Source organism: Vanacampus margaritifer, chromosome 1, assembly GCF_051991255.1.
Source record: "Vanacampus margaritifer isolate UIUO_Vmar chromosome 1, RoL_Vmar_1.0, whole genome shotgun sequence".
Taxonomy (NCBI): domain Eukaryota; kingdom Metazoa; phylum Chordata; class Actinopteri; order Syngnathiformes; family Syngnathidae; genus Vanacampus; species Vanacampus margaritifer.
In genome coordinates this window covers 39,294,612-39,310,311 of record NC_135432.1, presented here as the reverse complement: position 1 = coordinate 39,310,311, position 15,700 = coordinate 39,294,612, and the positions used below count along the sequence as shown (strand labels likewise).

The window sequence follows — 15,700 nt, the reverse complement described above, 5'->3', positions numbered from 1 at the left end:
TCATATTATAAAGTGCTGTGTTCTGTGTAAATGTTGACACAATCAATTATATTGTATGCACACACTGACCCCTCCCTCATCACCATGGCAACACATCCCACTGCTGTAATGAGCATGTGTCATGTACTAAGTAAACACACACTCACTTTTCTTTTAATATTGACTTTGTTTTACACACACAGTGGGTGTGGTAGGCGCTCAATGAGATAATTGTGTGTGTGTAAATGTAATGACTTAAGAATTTGAAAAATTGGAGGTTTAAATGCTCTGCCTTTGGCTGTGAAATGGTTAACTTTTAACTTCAGTGTTAAAAGACCAACGATGTAATACTACAAACATAAAGTTGCAATATTTTACGGAAAAAGCTGCACAATATGTACTTTTGTGTGCTTCAAGGAAAAAAATTGTTATCGCTTGTCACCAAAGCCTCTGTAGAATGCTCCCTTCTCCTTTGCTCTTCCCCTCCCCCGCTTGTTGTATGATTACAGGGAGTCTTCGAGTACCTACGTCGTTTTGACTTGTTCTTAACACCTTCTTTTTGGTTAATTTTCCACAGTAATCACGCCATTTTAAAGTTATTTGAAGTGGTGTTGTTGTTACCTCCAGCAACGGACATCCATCAGCCGGTCGAGTCACATTTCCCTGTTTAAGTTTGAATTAGCTCCGTTCTGCCGTCCGTCAGTAATGAAACAAAATATTGGTTCCAGCTCTTCCGGGTCGCGCAAATGTGTTTTTTTTTTATTACTGTACAAAAGTATTTTGATGTAAATATCGACTTTAACGGTGAAATCCGATTTAGGTCGAAATTTGGATTACATCGCAAGTGTAAGAACGGAACTTGGCCGTAACTCGAGGACTCCCTTTTAATTCTAAGATCAGTTTTGAAGCCAAGACAATTATTTTTCATTAGAAAAACCTCATGTTAAACCCATCCATCCATTATCTGCTGCGTATCCGGGGTTTGTCACAGGGGCAGAAGCTTTAGCATAAATATAATATTAATAATGATTTAAATTATAATACAATAATAATAATAGTAATTAGCTGTGAATAATATACACTTTAACTTTTTACTCCAACTATTTTTACTACTACTACTACTACTTTGACTACTACTTTTTACTCTATTTTTCTACAACTGCATACCGAACTGAACCGAAAACTGTGAGTACAACACTGAAAACCAAACCAAACAGTGGAATTTGTGAACCGTTCCACCAATAATATCTACTAGCGGTAATGCATGACTTCTTTCTTTTCACGGTTGGTGGATGTTTTTGGTGCATTACCACCCCCGGAGTGCATGCATGCAGCAGTAAACTGAATATTAACTGAAATAGAAAGTGAAAGACGGAACACAAATGCCCCAAACGCAAAATATGGATGCATAATTATGTACTATGGCTGTGTCTCTTATAATACAGGTGGATTTGTGTTTATTTGTTTTGCAACCACTGGAACATTAACATAAAAACCGTCACAGGAATGTGATTGTCAGGATTTGCCAGTGTGTTTTTGTGCCACTTTATTTACAAAGCCTGCGCTATGGTTGTAATTGATTGAAATTATTATTTATTGTTTTGATCTGGTCATGTTCAATAAAACATCCATAATTAATGTAACTGCATTGGATTTGATTCTTAATGTCAATATTCATATTCATTTTACGAATGCACCAAGTTAGAGCAAGAAGTTTCTACTATTCGTAGCATTGGTACTTCTGAGAATGTCTTCCGTGTAAACTAAAATTGGTGCTGCATGAAATCCTTAACTGAAAATCAGTGTGAATCGAATCGAATCATGCACTTGTGAATAAAATCAAATCATTTTAGAAATCTGATACGATGCGCTTTGTATCACGGCATATTTTTGTGCTTGTTCTTTGATGCCTAAAAATTATGGCCATCTGCCGTGCACTCCTACAGCTTCTGGCAAAGAGCCGACATGCCAGATGAAAGACATGTATATCACCATTATTTGTTCTCACAACCTGCAGCGTTGTGCTCCTCCCCCAGTTTATGTTTGTGCATTTCACACAGAGCAGCAACAAGGGAAAAAAGGCTGGAAAAAGTTGTGTAAAAAAAGAGAGGAAAGGATAATTCAGCATTTGATTATTTTTTTCCCCATTTTTTTTCATTTTCTTGCAGCTGCTGCACATGAAGAGCAACAAATACCTGACAGTAAATAAGCGTTTGCCAGCGCTTCTGGAGAAGAACGCTATGCGCGTCACGCTGGATGGCACCGGCAATGAAGGCTCCTGGTTCTTCATACAACCTTTCTGGAAGCTGCGTGCAAATGGAGACAATGTAGGCATTACATTTTAAAGGTCTCATAGTATGCAATTTCACTTTTCTATCAATAATATGCATCCCCGGCCTGTCTACAATCCAACCAGGTGTGAAAATAGTCAGTCCGCGACTTCTTTAGCTTACGCCTCCTTTCTAAAATGTGTGCTTCAAATGGGCATTAAACTTTTGTGACTTGGTGATGTTAGCAAGACACGGAAGTGCACTTGACCATGCCCCCTCGGGTTAGTGGCACCGCCTCTGATAAAGGTTTGTCACACCCACAGAAATTTGAGAAGCTGGCTGCTCTTTTTTTCCTGGTCGCATACTCCATGGAGAATAATGGGAAAACAACGATCGAGAAGAAAGGGTAGCTCTGTCATTCGAGTCTTTGAGAAGACAATGGATTTATTGAAAGACGTGTTCTGACAGCATTTCTCGAAGGATGTTTTGTTAATGAAAGCCTTTTCAGAGCTGGATTTGCAATGACTGCAATTGTGAAAGATGTAAGTTTAACATTTTATTTTGATTTAGCCTTCCTTCCTATCATTTCAATTGGAGACGTGCCATATCATACTTTCTACCATATTACCGGTATATTTTAATTGCCTAAAGTGGGAGCTACATTTGTCGTGTGAGGGTTGTTTGGTTACAAGAGGTCAGATATAATAAAGCAGATGGTGGTTGGATAATACTGAAGCAGTCGCGTATTGTTTGGCCAAGATATAATCCACGGTGGTTATTTTGCCGTGACTGGCAACTCGGCACCTAGTTGACGTGACTTTGTGATGGTAACCGGCCGCTAAGTGGTCTCGAGGAGACGGCTTGCACGTTACGACTGCACAGTGGCCTAAATATGCACATTTGTGTGATTCATAACCGCTTGTAAATGTTGACACGGCCAGAGGGACGAACGTCAGAGAAGTACGTGACATGTCCCTGCAAGGGACGATGAGGCCTGTATTCCCCCGTAGGCCGAAAGGACTGCACATTACGTGACAGAGGGGCGGCCGGGAGAGTTTGATAGAGCATAGGGCCTGGCAAGGCGAGGGAGCTTACACCTTGCGTCATCAGCACCGCACTGTGCGCTCCAGCCGGCTCCTCGCTGCAGAACCGAACACATGACCCGGTACCGCAGACACGCAATCCCTTCCGGGAGGGCTCACACAAGGGAGACTGAGCCAACCAGACCTGATGGCGCGCCTGGATGAGCAAAGACATTGCACGGCCATGCTCCCTCGAAAGGAGGTATACATTTCTCAGTGCCATGTTACAGAATGATGTAGCCTCATCCACTACGTTGTCTTTCAAAGCTGCGGAGAGACCTAGTAGGAGATGCGCCTGTGCATTGGCCAAGCGTGCTACCACTGTTGCCGTGTTGTACGTTTTAATGACCAGTTCGTTCATCAAGCGCCACTGAGGGCTAGGGCACCTCACAGCCTCCCTAAGGGCTTCCCCCGTCGGCAATGACCGCCCCTGGGCAGCTGCTGCGTCCTGGTGAGGCGCAACAACTGTAGCATTCACCGGAGTGAGGACCATCGCAGCAGCTGTCGCCACTGCGTTACAGTCAAGACAGCAGTTAGTGCGTCCCTCTTCGGGCCAGAAGGAGCCGACACATTGCTTACAGCGAGCGTCGTCGTCCATAGCAGCCGCCAATCGACGCGCAATGAGAGTGCGCAAGTCAACAGGCTCCTATCTTCGTGTGGGAGAGGAGGCGGAAAACCGGCCTCTTCACCAACAGAACAAACGAATCCACAAGTGCTCACGGCAACACGTAAGTGACCGTTTGTGTCGTCATAAAGTAGTAGACGTCATGAAGCCATCAACCAACATCAAGGCGGCTGGCGACCCACGGACGGAACCGCATAGGTTGAGAGGCAATACAATTTAGAAAAAAATGCGCATAACCGACCACGTTATATGGTTTGAGCACTGACAGGCTGACCCCCAACTGCACCCCTAACCAGAACCCCCCCCCCCGCTTCAACTTATTTCTGAATTCTGAGTGGAACATGTCCTGTTTAATTGCTGGAAAGTCTTGGCCACACTGAAGCTCAGTTTTCGGGTGTTGGCAATCTTCTTATAGCCTCACAGGGTTCTAAGTTAAGCCTTTTTGGGTGTAGTGACCTCCGCCAGAAGCAGTACTGGCCCTGTATATCGCTGGCTTGGTCCGATACCTCACGTCAGATTTTGGCATCCATACGATTAGTCGGGCCCTACGTGTCTGAAACAGCAGAAGAAGAAAGCCATGAAGAAGAATGCCAGATACTTAAGCATCATATGCTGACCGCGTCGCTGTTAATAAAATGAATAAATATAAATACAAGATTGAGTGTTGAGAATATTACACAGGTCATTAAACCCAATGTCCACTACAGGCACAGACAGCAACACCCGCTCAATTTAAAACTTTCTGCGATGATCAAAGGCTTTTATCTGTCGTGATTGAAATGTAACGAAGCTCGGGCTATGATGTTTATTATGTGGTGAAAAAGCAAATGCGTTTAATGCCATACACATGCAAATTGACATGTTTGTTTTGAGGACAGGTGTTTAATAAATTATTAAGTGAAATAAATCATAACTTGCTCATATGTCAACCGATCTTCACTTCACTTACTTTTTTGTGCACACTAAAACGTTTGCAATTGATACAGAACATGCATCCTTAATTGTTTGTTTTTTGACGTCCAGTTGTCCACGAATATGGAGCGCACGGAGCCGTACAGTTATGGATGTGTCCTATTTTGCATATCTGTGGTTCCCAAAATGCATCCAGTTTTGCAATGTTCCATGTTTTTTTTTTATAACAATAAAACACAATATTCTGTGGGCCTTGCAAAATCAGTCAAAATCCAGTAAAACAGCCGGGAGCAAAGGCAAAGCAAAGTGAAAATGGCTGGGAGTGAATGAGATAATAAGTTGGCCTGAGATGTTTCAATGGTGGCCATTAATGAACTTCAAGTGGGCCGACATAGCCATCAGGCGTAATTGTCGACCCCTGCCTATGCCATCTTGTCATGTCTTTGGAATGTGGGAGGAAACCGGAGTACCCGGAGAAAATCCACGCAAGCACAGGGAGAACACAGCCAAAGCCCGGACTCAATCTCACGTCCTCTGCACTGGGAGGCGGACGTGCTAACCAGTCATCCACTGTGCTGCTGTAACATAAATAATATATATTATTAAAAATTCTGTTTGGTCCAAGAGGAACTTAAATAATTTTAGTGTTTCAAATTATTGTATTTGTCTTAATATTTTCAAATGTTTAAACATTTTTTTGTTTTGAGCACAAAAAATAATCATATTGAATAATTGTGACTTCAATTATTACCAAAATAATTGTGATTATTATTTTTTCCATAATCGAGCAGCCCTAACTTGACATTTATTGCGTCACTAGACACCTTTAAAATTACATAAATGGCTGAATTCAAATACATCACCATGAGGTGCCATGTTGAACTTTCAATGACCAGGATGAGTGTATGAGAGCTGTGATGCCAAATTTAACATACCTGCTCCCTATTCACAATAATTAGTCATATGCCGTTGCAAAGGAAGAAAAACTAACTGCTCAATTTCGACATTTTCACTTAGGATTGTACTCACTTTTGTTGCTAGGTGTTTAGCTATTAATGGCTGTATTTTGTGTTATTTTGTGAGAACAATACATTTACACTGTTATATAAGCTGTACACTGGCTAGTTTTCATTGTGTCAAATTGTCATTTCTTTAGTATTGTGCTATGAAAAGATCTAATTAAATATCTGCAGAATTGTGAGGTACGTACTCACTTTTGTGAGATACTGTAGGTATGTGTTTTCAAACGGAAGAGATGCATTTGGGTAAGATCCGTAATTATGTTGGATTTTTTGTTTTTTAAATGCATAATATTCACGAGGATTGCTCAGAAAGATATGTAACAAACAATATGAGTATCTCAAAGGCTTTCGCTAACTTGGTGATGCTAAAAGCTGAGAGACTTGTCATGAATTATACAAGTTGGATGACCAGAATGGACGCACACAGTCATGACCTCCATTGAACCCCTGCGACTGACTCACAGAACCTCTAGGTTTCAATTAAACCCACGTTAGGAGACATTGGTCTAGAGCAGGGGTGCTCAAGTTCGGTCATCGAGCCTTACCTCCTGCAGCACAGCTGAATCTAATGATCAGCTAATCAGCAAGCTTTGCAGAAGCCTGATAACGATCCTGATCTTGAATCATGTGTGTTAGTGGAGAGAAACATGGAAAACAGGCTGGATAGGGGCTCTCAAAGACCAAACTTGAGCACACTTGGTCTAGAGCAACCTGGAAAAATGTATCGCATTATGTGATCAATGAAATGAAAAGTCATTTAATATTTAATGCAGCGACGTTAACTACCACGATCTTGAGAAATGTTTTTAATAGGCATGTCAAAATGAGTGTGTTCATTTTGAGTTAATTTAAAGTTCCTTTTAATGCCACTCTTTTTTTTAACACACAATTAATGGCCTCTCCTTACTTGTTTTGCTTTGTTTTATTCATTTTTTCCTTTCTGACACATTATTACAGGTTACATCAATCCCATCACATAATTTGCAACATTGAAATCCGAAAGAAGGGCTGACGGGTAGAAGCCATGGCTTATTAGTAACCCGTCCCCTATCGATTCTTACTAAACACATCAGTCATATTCATTGATTAAGATTATTGATTCATATATCCTTTAATCCCAGACTTATGTCTGCACACTCCTCGCTCAGTTCATCTTGAATGTCCATGTGTAAATTGCGGTTAGTCCCAGTCATTTGGAATTAGTGAACCCCACCAGGCAAGCAGGCAAGACGAGTGTATGCTCTCTCGTTCACCAGTAGCGTCTTCGCTGACCTTGGATCAGCTTTCACACATGTTGTGGTTTTCAGAAGAGTAGATCGGCTTGCATTCTGACCATTGCGTCCACAGCAATCCGATGATGCTTACTTGTAGATCTTGATACTCCTTAGGACTCACCATGGCCACCCACCGAGCAGAGTAGCGCCCGCCAGCCCCATCCAGGAACCAAATTCACCAACCCCATTGTGAATATTGACAGCAAATTCATTGAAGCCACAATACAGCCTTTTCACGACAGCCTTGCATGTTGTATCAAATGTTCAAACAAAATTAGAGCCAGACAATGTTCACATTCTTACAACAGCAATACATGTTATCAATGCAGGTGTATAAACAAGAGGGTAACCTTGGCAGTGTCAGCAAATAATCATATGCTATATTTACATTGTTCAAATCATAGCAACTCCAGTTTTGGGTTAATTAATAATATGTTACAATAATTTCATTTGGGTAAGACATTATCTACAATTTAATCATGTGAGTTACTGATTGTAGGTATTGTCTCTCAAACTCCGCCAATTCTTCCACTCTTTTCACGATCCGTATTTTCTTCTGAGCAGGTGAGTTTTCTTTTGTTTCATTCTTTCTCAATTGCCGCGCCCTTTTGGCAATGTCAGCATTTCGCTTAGTGAGAATTTTGTTGATGTAACATGTTTACCTTTAAGCTTGTAGCTATATCTCAAAAGACCAATCTGTTTCTTCCTGTCAACAAACCTGATCAGAACTGCCGATGGTTGTGTCCCCCCATTTGGAAGCAAAAAGCACATCTCAATATGCGCTGGATCCACAATTAATCCAGTTCCACAGTCTCGTTGACTGAAGTTTGGTCAGAATCATCTGCACTGTGCAGCTCTCACCGGAGGGCCGTGGCGTGGTTTAATCTGGATACCTGTAACTATCACATCGTTGATACGACGATTCTGTTCCAAATCATCCACTTTTTGTTCCAAGGCGACAATGCGTCGATCTTTTTCTTGTGTCTCTTTCTTCAACTGCTAAATTTCCTGCAGAAGTGGCTCGATGCTCTTTTTCATTTCAAGTATTTTCTGTGACCATTTATTTGAGTTTTGCAAGAGAAGATTTTATCTCTTCAATCTCGTCAGCTCTTTTTCCGCTAGGCATATTGTAACAATGTAGTTAAAAATCCCAATGTTAAAATCAACGAAATAATTAGAAGTCATGAGTGAGAGCAGGAGCGAGTACAGATGCGTCCTTCCTCGACAGATCCGTCCTTGACTCGAATGGTTACTTCATGTTAAAGATTAGATAGCTCTTTACAGTATATGAAAAGAAAAATGCAATGAGCTGTCACCGTCTTACAAATGCAATTATGCCATCTAGTGGCAGAAAAATTACCTTAACACAAATCAATATAATATTTTACAACACAGTGCAACTAAATTTTATAAATTATTTTGAAATTACTGTATCAATGACTAAAAGATGCAGCCATATTTCTATTAGTTTAACATTTTTTGACTTTTATGTTAACAAGAATATGAAAACTTTATTACTATTATTGTACATTTTAGTTTACATTTAGAACATATGTAAAATTTGTGATTAATCTAACTAATTAACTATTGACATCATGTGATTAATTACGATTACAAAATTTTATCAACTGACACCTCTAGTTTTTAAACAAATGGTGTGATTACGTGTCACGTTGCAACTGCCCAACACTGACAATTAGTCATTTTTGTGGTTCTTCTCATTTGTGGTCAATTGTCATCCACCATCTCGCACCTATCTTTTAGTCATTGATTTTATATTTTGTGGACTTGAGGGCAACCAGCTGGGTATGAGTTACTTCAGGCTTCAGTCAAGGATGGCAATAACATTATAAACCATCAAAATGTAATAGCTATTGTAAGTGAATTATGATTCATAATTGTGATAATCGTGTTTGGGTGCCTACAGGTGGTGGTGGGAGACAAAGTGATATTGAACCCAGTCAATGCCGGCCAGCCGCTTCATGCATCAAACTACGAGCTGAGTGACCACCCGGGCTGTAAGGAGGTGCGAGCGCCACTTGAGCTGTGTGTCACGCTCAAAGCACACAACCACACCCCTCTGACTCCGTATACTTGTGTGTGTGTGTGTGTGTACGCGCGTGTGCATGTGATCATGTGCATGTGTGCGCCTCCTGCAGATCAACTCTGTCAACTGCAACACCAGCTGGAAGATCAACTTGTTCATGATGTTCAGTGACCACAGGGATGATGTGCTCAAAGGCGTGAGTCATATTGCCAACCACCGTTTGCCTTTCACAAAACCACACCCTCCCATGCGCAGACAAGACAGTCAAGCAAAGCACACTGGTCCACATCACACCCTGTTAAACAGAGGTGGGCGCATCAATAAATTTTGAGCATCCATCATTTGATGATCAATGACAAAAGACAGATCCATGTAACAGGATAGATTAACCCTACCGACACTTTAAAAGCATTGGGTTAAAGCGTCCTAGGACAGATTAACTCCTGTGGGTTAAAGTATCCTAGGACAGATGAACCCCTGATTAAAGTGTCCCAGATAGAAATAATTTGTTACCAGGAAATATACAAGCAATATTCATTGAAAGGTAAGGGCGATATAAGGTAAAATAAAAAGTTAAACAAATGATGCATGACTTAGCAATTTTAGAATAAAATAACAAAAACAAAGACAGACGATCCCTGCAAGGGTTGGCCTTTGTGGTGCCGTGCATGCATGGAGTAGGTACAAAGGTATGGAAGAAGGTCGCATTTGAGCTCTGTTAATACAAATAGTTTTTCACATCGTGGGAAAAAATTGTGCCTTTGAGTAGTGTTATCTTATCTGTGTCTGTGTTTCCAAAGCGTTTGTGTTTGAATAGCCGTCATTTGAACGAATAGCACTCCTGAAGTTGATGTTAATTTCCTGTTAGCATTTGAATGGGATCCGCCATCGAATTCAGCATTAGTGCTAGCGATGTTTTATAAACAAAGCATGTTTTGTATTTAAATATACAATGTGTGTATTTCTTTTTGTTTTGTGTTACTCTTAGGGATGGTAGAATCACATACTCCTTGTTAGCTACGCAAGCAACACACAGCAATGCTGTGACTTACATCGGGCAAGCTAGCGTTGCATTTAGATGACGTATGTGCCTTGCGACCATTTGTCGCAGCTGGGTTGCCCGATAATGGCATTTCCCGCCTAATTAAAGGTGTACTCAAAAGGAAATCAAACTCTTGCTCTACCTCTCACTAAGATTTGATATTGGCGCTCAAAGGGGGTTTTGTCTGGAGGACCGTTGGGTTGCAAATAGGGAGAGGCTTGGGCGTGGTCTTTCAGCAACTCACTAACCCCGGGATTACACCGCATGCGTGTGTGTTGCAGCTCTGTTGCGCTGCGTCTTGACTGCGTGCTCCGGACACGTCAATTTTATGGACGAATTTTATGGCGGTCCGGCAGCTCCGTCACCGACAACTTCTCGTCGCATCTCACGTGGTCGCTTGCAATACTGCGGCATTAACAACGACAAACACACAAAGTATGTGCCCAACAGAGAAGCAGAAAGAGAGGTCGACTTCCTTTGATTGAACTCACCGTCCACTCTCACAGCTTCTGCTATGACGTTCCTTGCAGCATCAATTTTTAGGTTGTCCAAATAAAAAGGATGTGCCGTGTCAAATCTCTCCTCGTCCATATTCTCTGCAGTGAATTAAGGGTTAAGCATTATGACGTTTTGCTGACATGATTATGAAATAGGATCTGGTGAGTGGCGAATGTTTTATTCTGAAAGTAACCAGAATTTTCTATTTTGAAACCGCGTCGGTCTTCCTGTCCCGCTCGATATGTTCTACGTTAGTTTGCCATTTGACGGATACTGACAGATGCGTCGTCCGGCAAAAATAGAAAATAGGTCTACCCATGCGGCGGCCTGCGGCACGACGCAGCTGGTCCGCAGTCGATCCGCAGCGCATACTCAGTCGGTGTAATTTGAACAACCTGATAGAATGGAAACAAATTGCTCCGCCACCGGTGTAATTCCGGGGTTAGAAGGCATTTTAGGAGGCGTGTATTGAGACTGAGCCAGTGGGTGGCAGGGCCAACTACGTCACAGTCTTTACTCAACTTTAAAAGAAGACATTGAAAAAAAAGGCTTATTTTATGTGAACATTGTTTTGTTCAACACAGAGGGTCCAGCTCTCATTCTGAAACCTCCCAAACCTCTTCCCCTTGAAAAACCAAAGCTTAACAGCCTGCCGAGTATCATCATAACCAATCAAATCAGTGTTTCTCAAGCAGTAGTATGTGAGCACATTTTCATTAAAGCTCAGATGACTGATGAAAATAACAGAAGTGGGCACGTCAATGAATTGAGCATCCATCATTTGGCAATCGTCAATAGTCAGGACACCCTTCCATCATCGTCAAATTGTCAATATTTCAAGCTGAACAGCATTGTAATTGTCAATCCGTCATTCGTCATTCCCTCAGCGAAATGGGCGTCCGCCATAGCATCCATCGTTGACGGACTGACAATAGTCAATATTGACGGAATTGATACTCCAGAGTGGCTAATCCATGCACGCTAATTGAAGCTACTAGATGAGAATGGGTGAATGTTTTTGTGTATTTAATGGCACATGAGATAGACACTGTTGGTTCATATGCTCTCCATATTAGGAAGTCATTGTTTCCCATGCCATGCAGAGTCAAGGTTCCATAAAAGAAAAATTCAGTCAGCAAACTGTATGTTGGTTCCAAGAAAAATAAAGTTTTTGTGCATTAGATAACAACAATATATGCTTAGCCTCTGTAGTAGGAGATTACTAGAGGGGTTAAGGAAAGTAACAATTGATTTGCATTTTCTGGCTAATAACCAATCATAGCGATTGTCACCAACAACAATTTGCATAAAAAGCAAAATGACAGAAAAATCTCTTAATACTAAACCATTTTAATTTAAGTTTGTTCCCGCCTGCACCATGAATGTGTTGACTGTTGAGCAAGATTTCAGTTCATGCTTTTCACTTAATGAAACCGCACAACAAAAAATGACCTTCCAGCCATGTTCCTTACTCATCATGATGTGAAGGCAATGATTTTGATAGTCTGAATATTTCTTTAAAGTGACCGTGGCTCTTTTTCACACTTGCTATGGTGTCACAATGTGACACAATAGGTAACAGGTAAAAAAAACAAAGTGCGCATTAAAAATCAATACCATTCTGACATTTCAAGTAAGCTGAAACATACTCAACGTAACACGCTAAGCTTAACTTCAAAATAAAGTTGACCAAATACAGTAATATACTTTTACTTTGAAGTTTGCCCACGTCGTGGCGTGATGGCTAGCTTGACTTCCCTTTTAGACGCTTCATTACCGTAGGTGATCGGCATTGTAGTTGCGACCAACATCAACACAACGCTATCCTGAACTCATGTTCATTCACTAATTTAGGACACTAAGAAACCTCTAATTAATTACGCCATCATTGTATGATACAGCAAAAGTCTTAGACGTAAGTACGATACGATACGATATACTTTTATTTTCCCCGTGGGGAACTTTTTCCTGGACTCCGTCCAGCTGCAGTTTACAGTAAAGAGAAAACAACAGAATAGAAAGAGGTAAAATTAAAATTAAATAAGAAGTGCAGCAATAAGTAGAAGACTTCCCAGAAGTCTACATGTGTAGAGAAGTACATACATGAGGACTGCACACACCCATATACACACACACACTCCTATATATATATATATATATATATATACATATACACATGAGTATGTACAGCACGGCTGCATATATTCCACACACACAACATTGCACCATATATCTTATTGTACTGAGTTAATGTCGGTTGTTAAGCAGTTTGATGGATGTCGGCAGGAATGAGTTCTTGTAGCGGTTCAGCCTGGTTCTGGGGGCCCAGAATCTCCTGCCGGAAGGCAGTAGCTGGAACTCATGATACAGAATGTGAGTCGGGCCAGTAACAGTTTTCTGTGCCAGTCCGGTGACGGACCGCTCATAAAGAATCTGTAGGGAAGGATGATTCCTGACCCCCATAATCTTCATGGCAGTCCGCACCAGACCGGCAGTGGCTAGCCGCTGGCTGTTAGCATGATCAACGAGTGTCTGGCTGCGCGCTGGAATGTTTGACTGCTGGTACCTGGCTTACTTGAATTATTTTTCAATATTCTGGAATAAGGCTACTTTGTAATTCACTCTCAATGTTTAAAGGAAGGAAATGTGCGTCAAGTTGCATGTTGAGGTCTTTTCATTATTTAAAAAAAGATAAACAGAACTTTGTCTTCATTTGTTTTATAAACAAAAAAATTCAACTCAAAATATCAAACATAGGAACACAACTTTAAGCCATTAATACCTTGTTATTTTACACATGAACCATGTAAAAATTTGAATGTTTCTGCCTCATATTTCACGTAAAAGTTGTGTTCCTAAATCCTAAAGGGCTATATTAGACATTTTTTATGATTTTTTTTTTAAATTTAATGGAAAAAGCGCTTTATAAATAAAGACAAAGTACTATTTATCTTTTTTTTTTTTTTTTTTTTTTTTGCTGATCCGAAAAACGATCCGATCCGTGACTCAATTCCCTGATCCGATCCGAACCGTGACTTTCCTGATCCGTTACACCACTAGTACTTGCCCATCCCTATTATTTATAAAAGGAGTGCAGACGGCCTCACATTGTGCGGTTGTTAGGTTTAGCAACAGTAACTAAGGTTGGGAGCATCTTAGCGAAAGGATTCTTTCTTAGTTACATTCAGATCTCAGCATGATGCAAAATAAGGACAAAGCTGCCGAGCATTTTAACACCGTTGTTTCCCGCAGGGCGATGTGGTTCGTTTGTTTCATGCTGAGCAGGAGAAGTTTCTGACATGTGACGAGTACAAGAACAAACTTCACGTTTTCCTTCGCACAACCTTGAGACAATCAGCCACGTCGGCAACCAGTTCCAATGCTTTGTGGGAGGTTGAGGTAGGAATAGCTTTGTTTAAAAAGTACTTCCTGGTAATTCTTTAAGTCTGGTTCCTCTTCTTGTGTCCCAATCGCTCCTCCAGGTTGTCCATCATGATCCGTGTCGTGGAGGGGCAGGACACTGGAACAGTTTGTATCGCTTCAAACACCTTGCCACTGGAAACTACCTGGCAGCAGAGGTAACCTTTACAGTTAAACCACTGAATCACAAATCCATTTGAATGTGTTACTAATTGTACTTTTGCCGATAAAACACACACGAGAGTTTAAAAAATATATAATAATGGTGAATGATAAATGAAGTGTACTTTGACTCATTTGTTCCCAAAATGTATAAACACGTTCTATTTTAACTTTGATGATGCTTCTGCCCTGAAGAGGTCGCTAAAAGCCATGGTAGTTATTAGAAAAAACGGCCAGCAGAGTATAAGAGATCAGCCAGGTCTATGTTGCAACAAGCTCTTTTTCATAGTGTTTTCAACAGGTTTGTGAATAATGATGAAACTTTGCTATATTCTAACGCTAATTGCTGCAAAACGGAAACAGATGGAAATATACATTTTTTCCAGAGGAAAAAAGAGACTAATCTTTTGGTAGGTTCCATCTTTTTATAGCAATAGAACACAATATTCTGTGGACCTTGCAAAATCAGTAACACAGCTGGGAGCGATGGGGTTTGCTTCAGTGAAAATGGCTGGGAGTGAATGAGTTAATTGTGCTTTATATGTACACCATATGCTGCCCAAAACACTTTACCAAGCCTCATATCGGAATATACCGACGCAATACCAGCCATGCTGCATCAGCAATTATTTTATCTTTTATTATTTTTATCTCCTCTTTGGCTGCAAGTGGCCGAACATGCTTCATATGCCGTTGCGCTGAACAAACCTGCCATGCATGGCTGATATCTTAATCGAGAAATATCTTGGCTGGCTTGGCCATGTGCACAAAATGGGGAACGACCGGCTCCCACGTCAACTGTTGAAACTAAGGAAGATCTCGGCTCAGAATTTAAGACATGGCAAAACAAAATATGAAATGGAAAGGCATAGAGAAAAAATCCTGGCAGGCAACAACTGAAAACAAGAGTTTTGTAGAGATCTGTGATCAAATAGATGTTGATTCCATAGGACAGTCTTAGTCATATGACTGATTGCAAAAATATATAGGATATCTGTAGATAAATATTCAAATACTTAATTCCACAAAAAAAATTGATTGAAGTCAACAAAATTAACAATTTTTCCTCATGTCCTTACAGGAGAATCCTGGTTACCGAGGCGACAGTGCAGAGATGTCCTCCTTGGTGAGTTGGAGATAGTTGACTTTTGACGGACATTCAACCTAACCTTTTACCTACATGCAGATGGAAGGCAATCACGGCAGCAAGCGTTCGCATGGCGAGAGGATCAAGTACAAGCTGGTGGCCATGACGCATGGCAACGATATTGCCTCACTCTTTGAGCTGGATCCCACCACTTTGCAGAAAACCGACTCTTTCGTTCCGCGGTACGGGCTATTGTTTGCTGGCCTTTCAGAGTATAATA

General features: G+C 40.9%; 1 protein-coding gene across 9 annotated transcripts in view; it reads left to right on the top strand.

Annotated features, from left to right (window-relative positions):
• Nucleotides 1-15,700, top strand: part of itpr3 (inositol 1,4,5-trisphosphate receptor, type 3) — a 214,217-nt gene that overhangs the window by 44,159 nt on the left and 154,358 nt on the right. For 7 of the 9 annotated variants that reach the window (XM_077554900.1, XM_077554890.1, XM_077554882.1 and 4 more), the window contains 7 exons: nucleotides 2,148-2,306; nucleotides 9,092-9,190; nucleotides 9,324-9,407; nucleotides 14,004-14,150; nucleotides 14,234-14,329; nucleotides 15,415-15,459; nucleotides 15,520-15,662. In XM_077554900.1, the coding sequence (XP_077411026.1) occupies nucleotides 2,148-2,306; nucleotides 9,092-9,190; nucleotides 9,324-9,407; nucleotides 14,004-14,150; nucleotides 14,234-14,329; nucleotides 15,415-15,459; nucleotides 15,520-15,662 (773 nt within the window). Of the gene's footprint in view, nucleotides 1,165-2,147; nucleotides 2,307-9,091; nucleotides 9,191-9,323; nucleotides 9,408-14,003; nucleotides 14,151-14,233; nucleotides 14,330-15,414; nucleotides 15,460-15,519; nucleotides 15,663-15,700 lie in introns of all 9 variants that reach the window. The other 2 variants (XM_077554955.1, XM_077554937.1) reach the window with 2 other exon arrangements.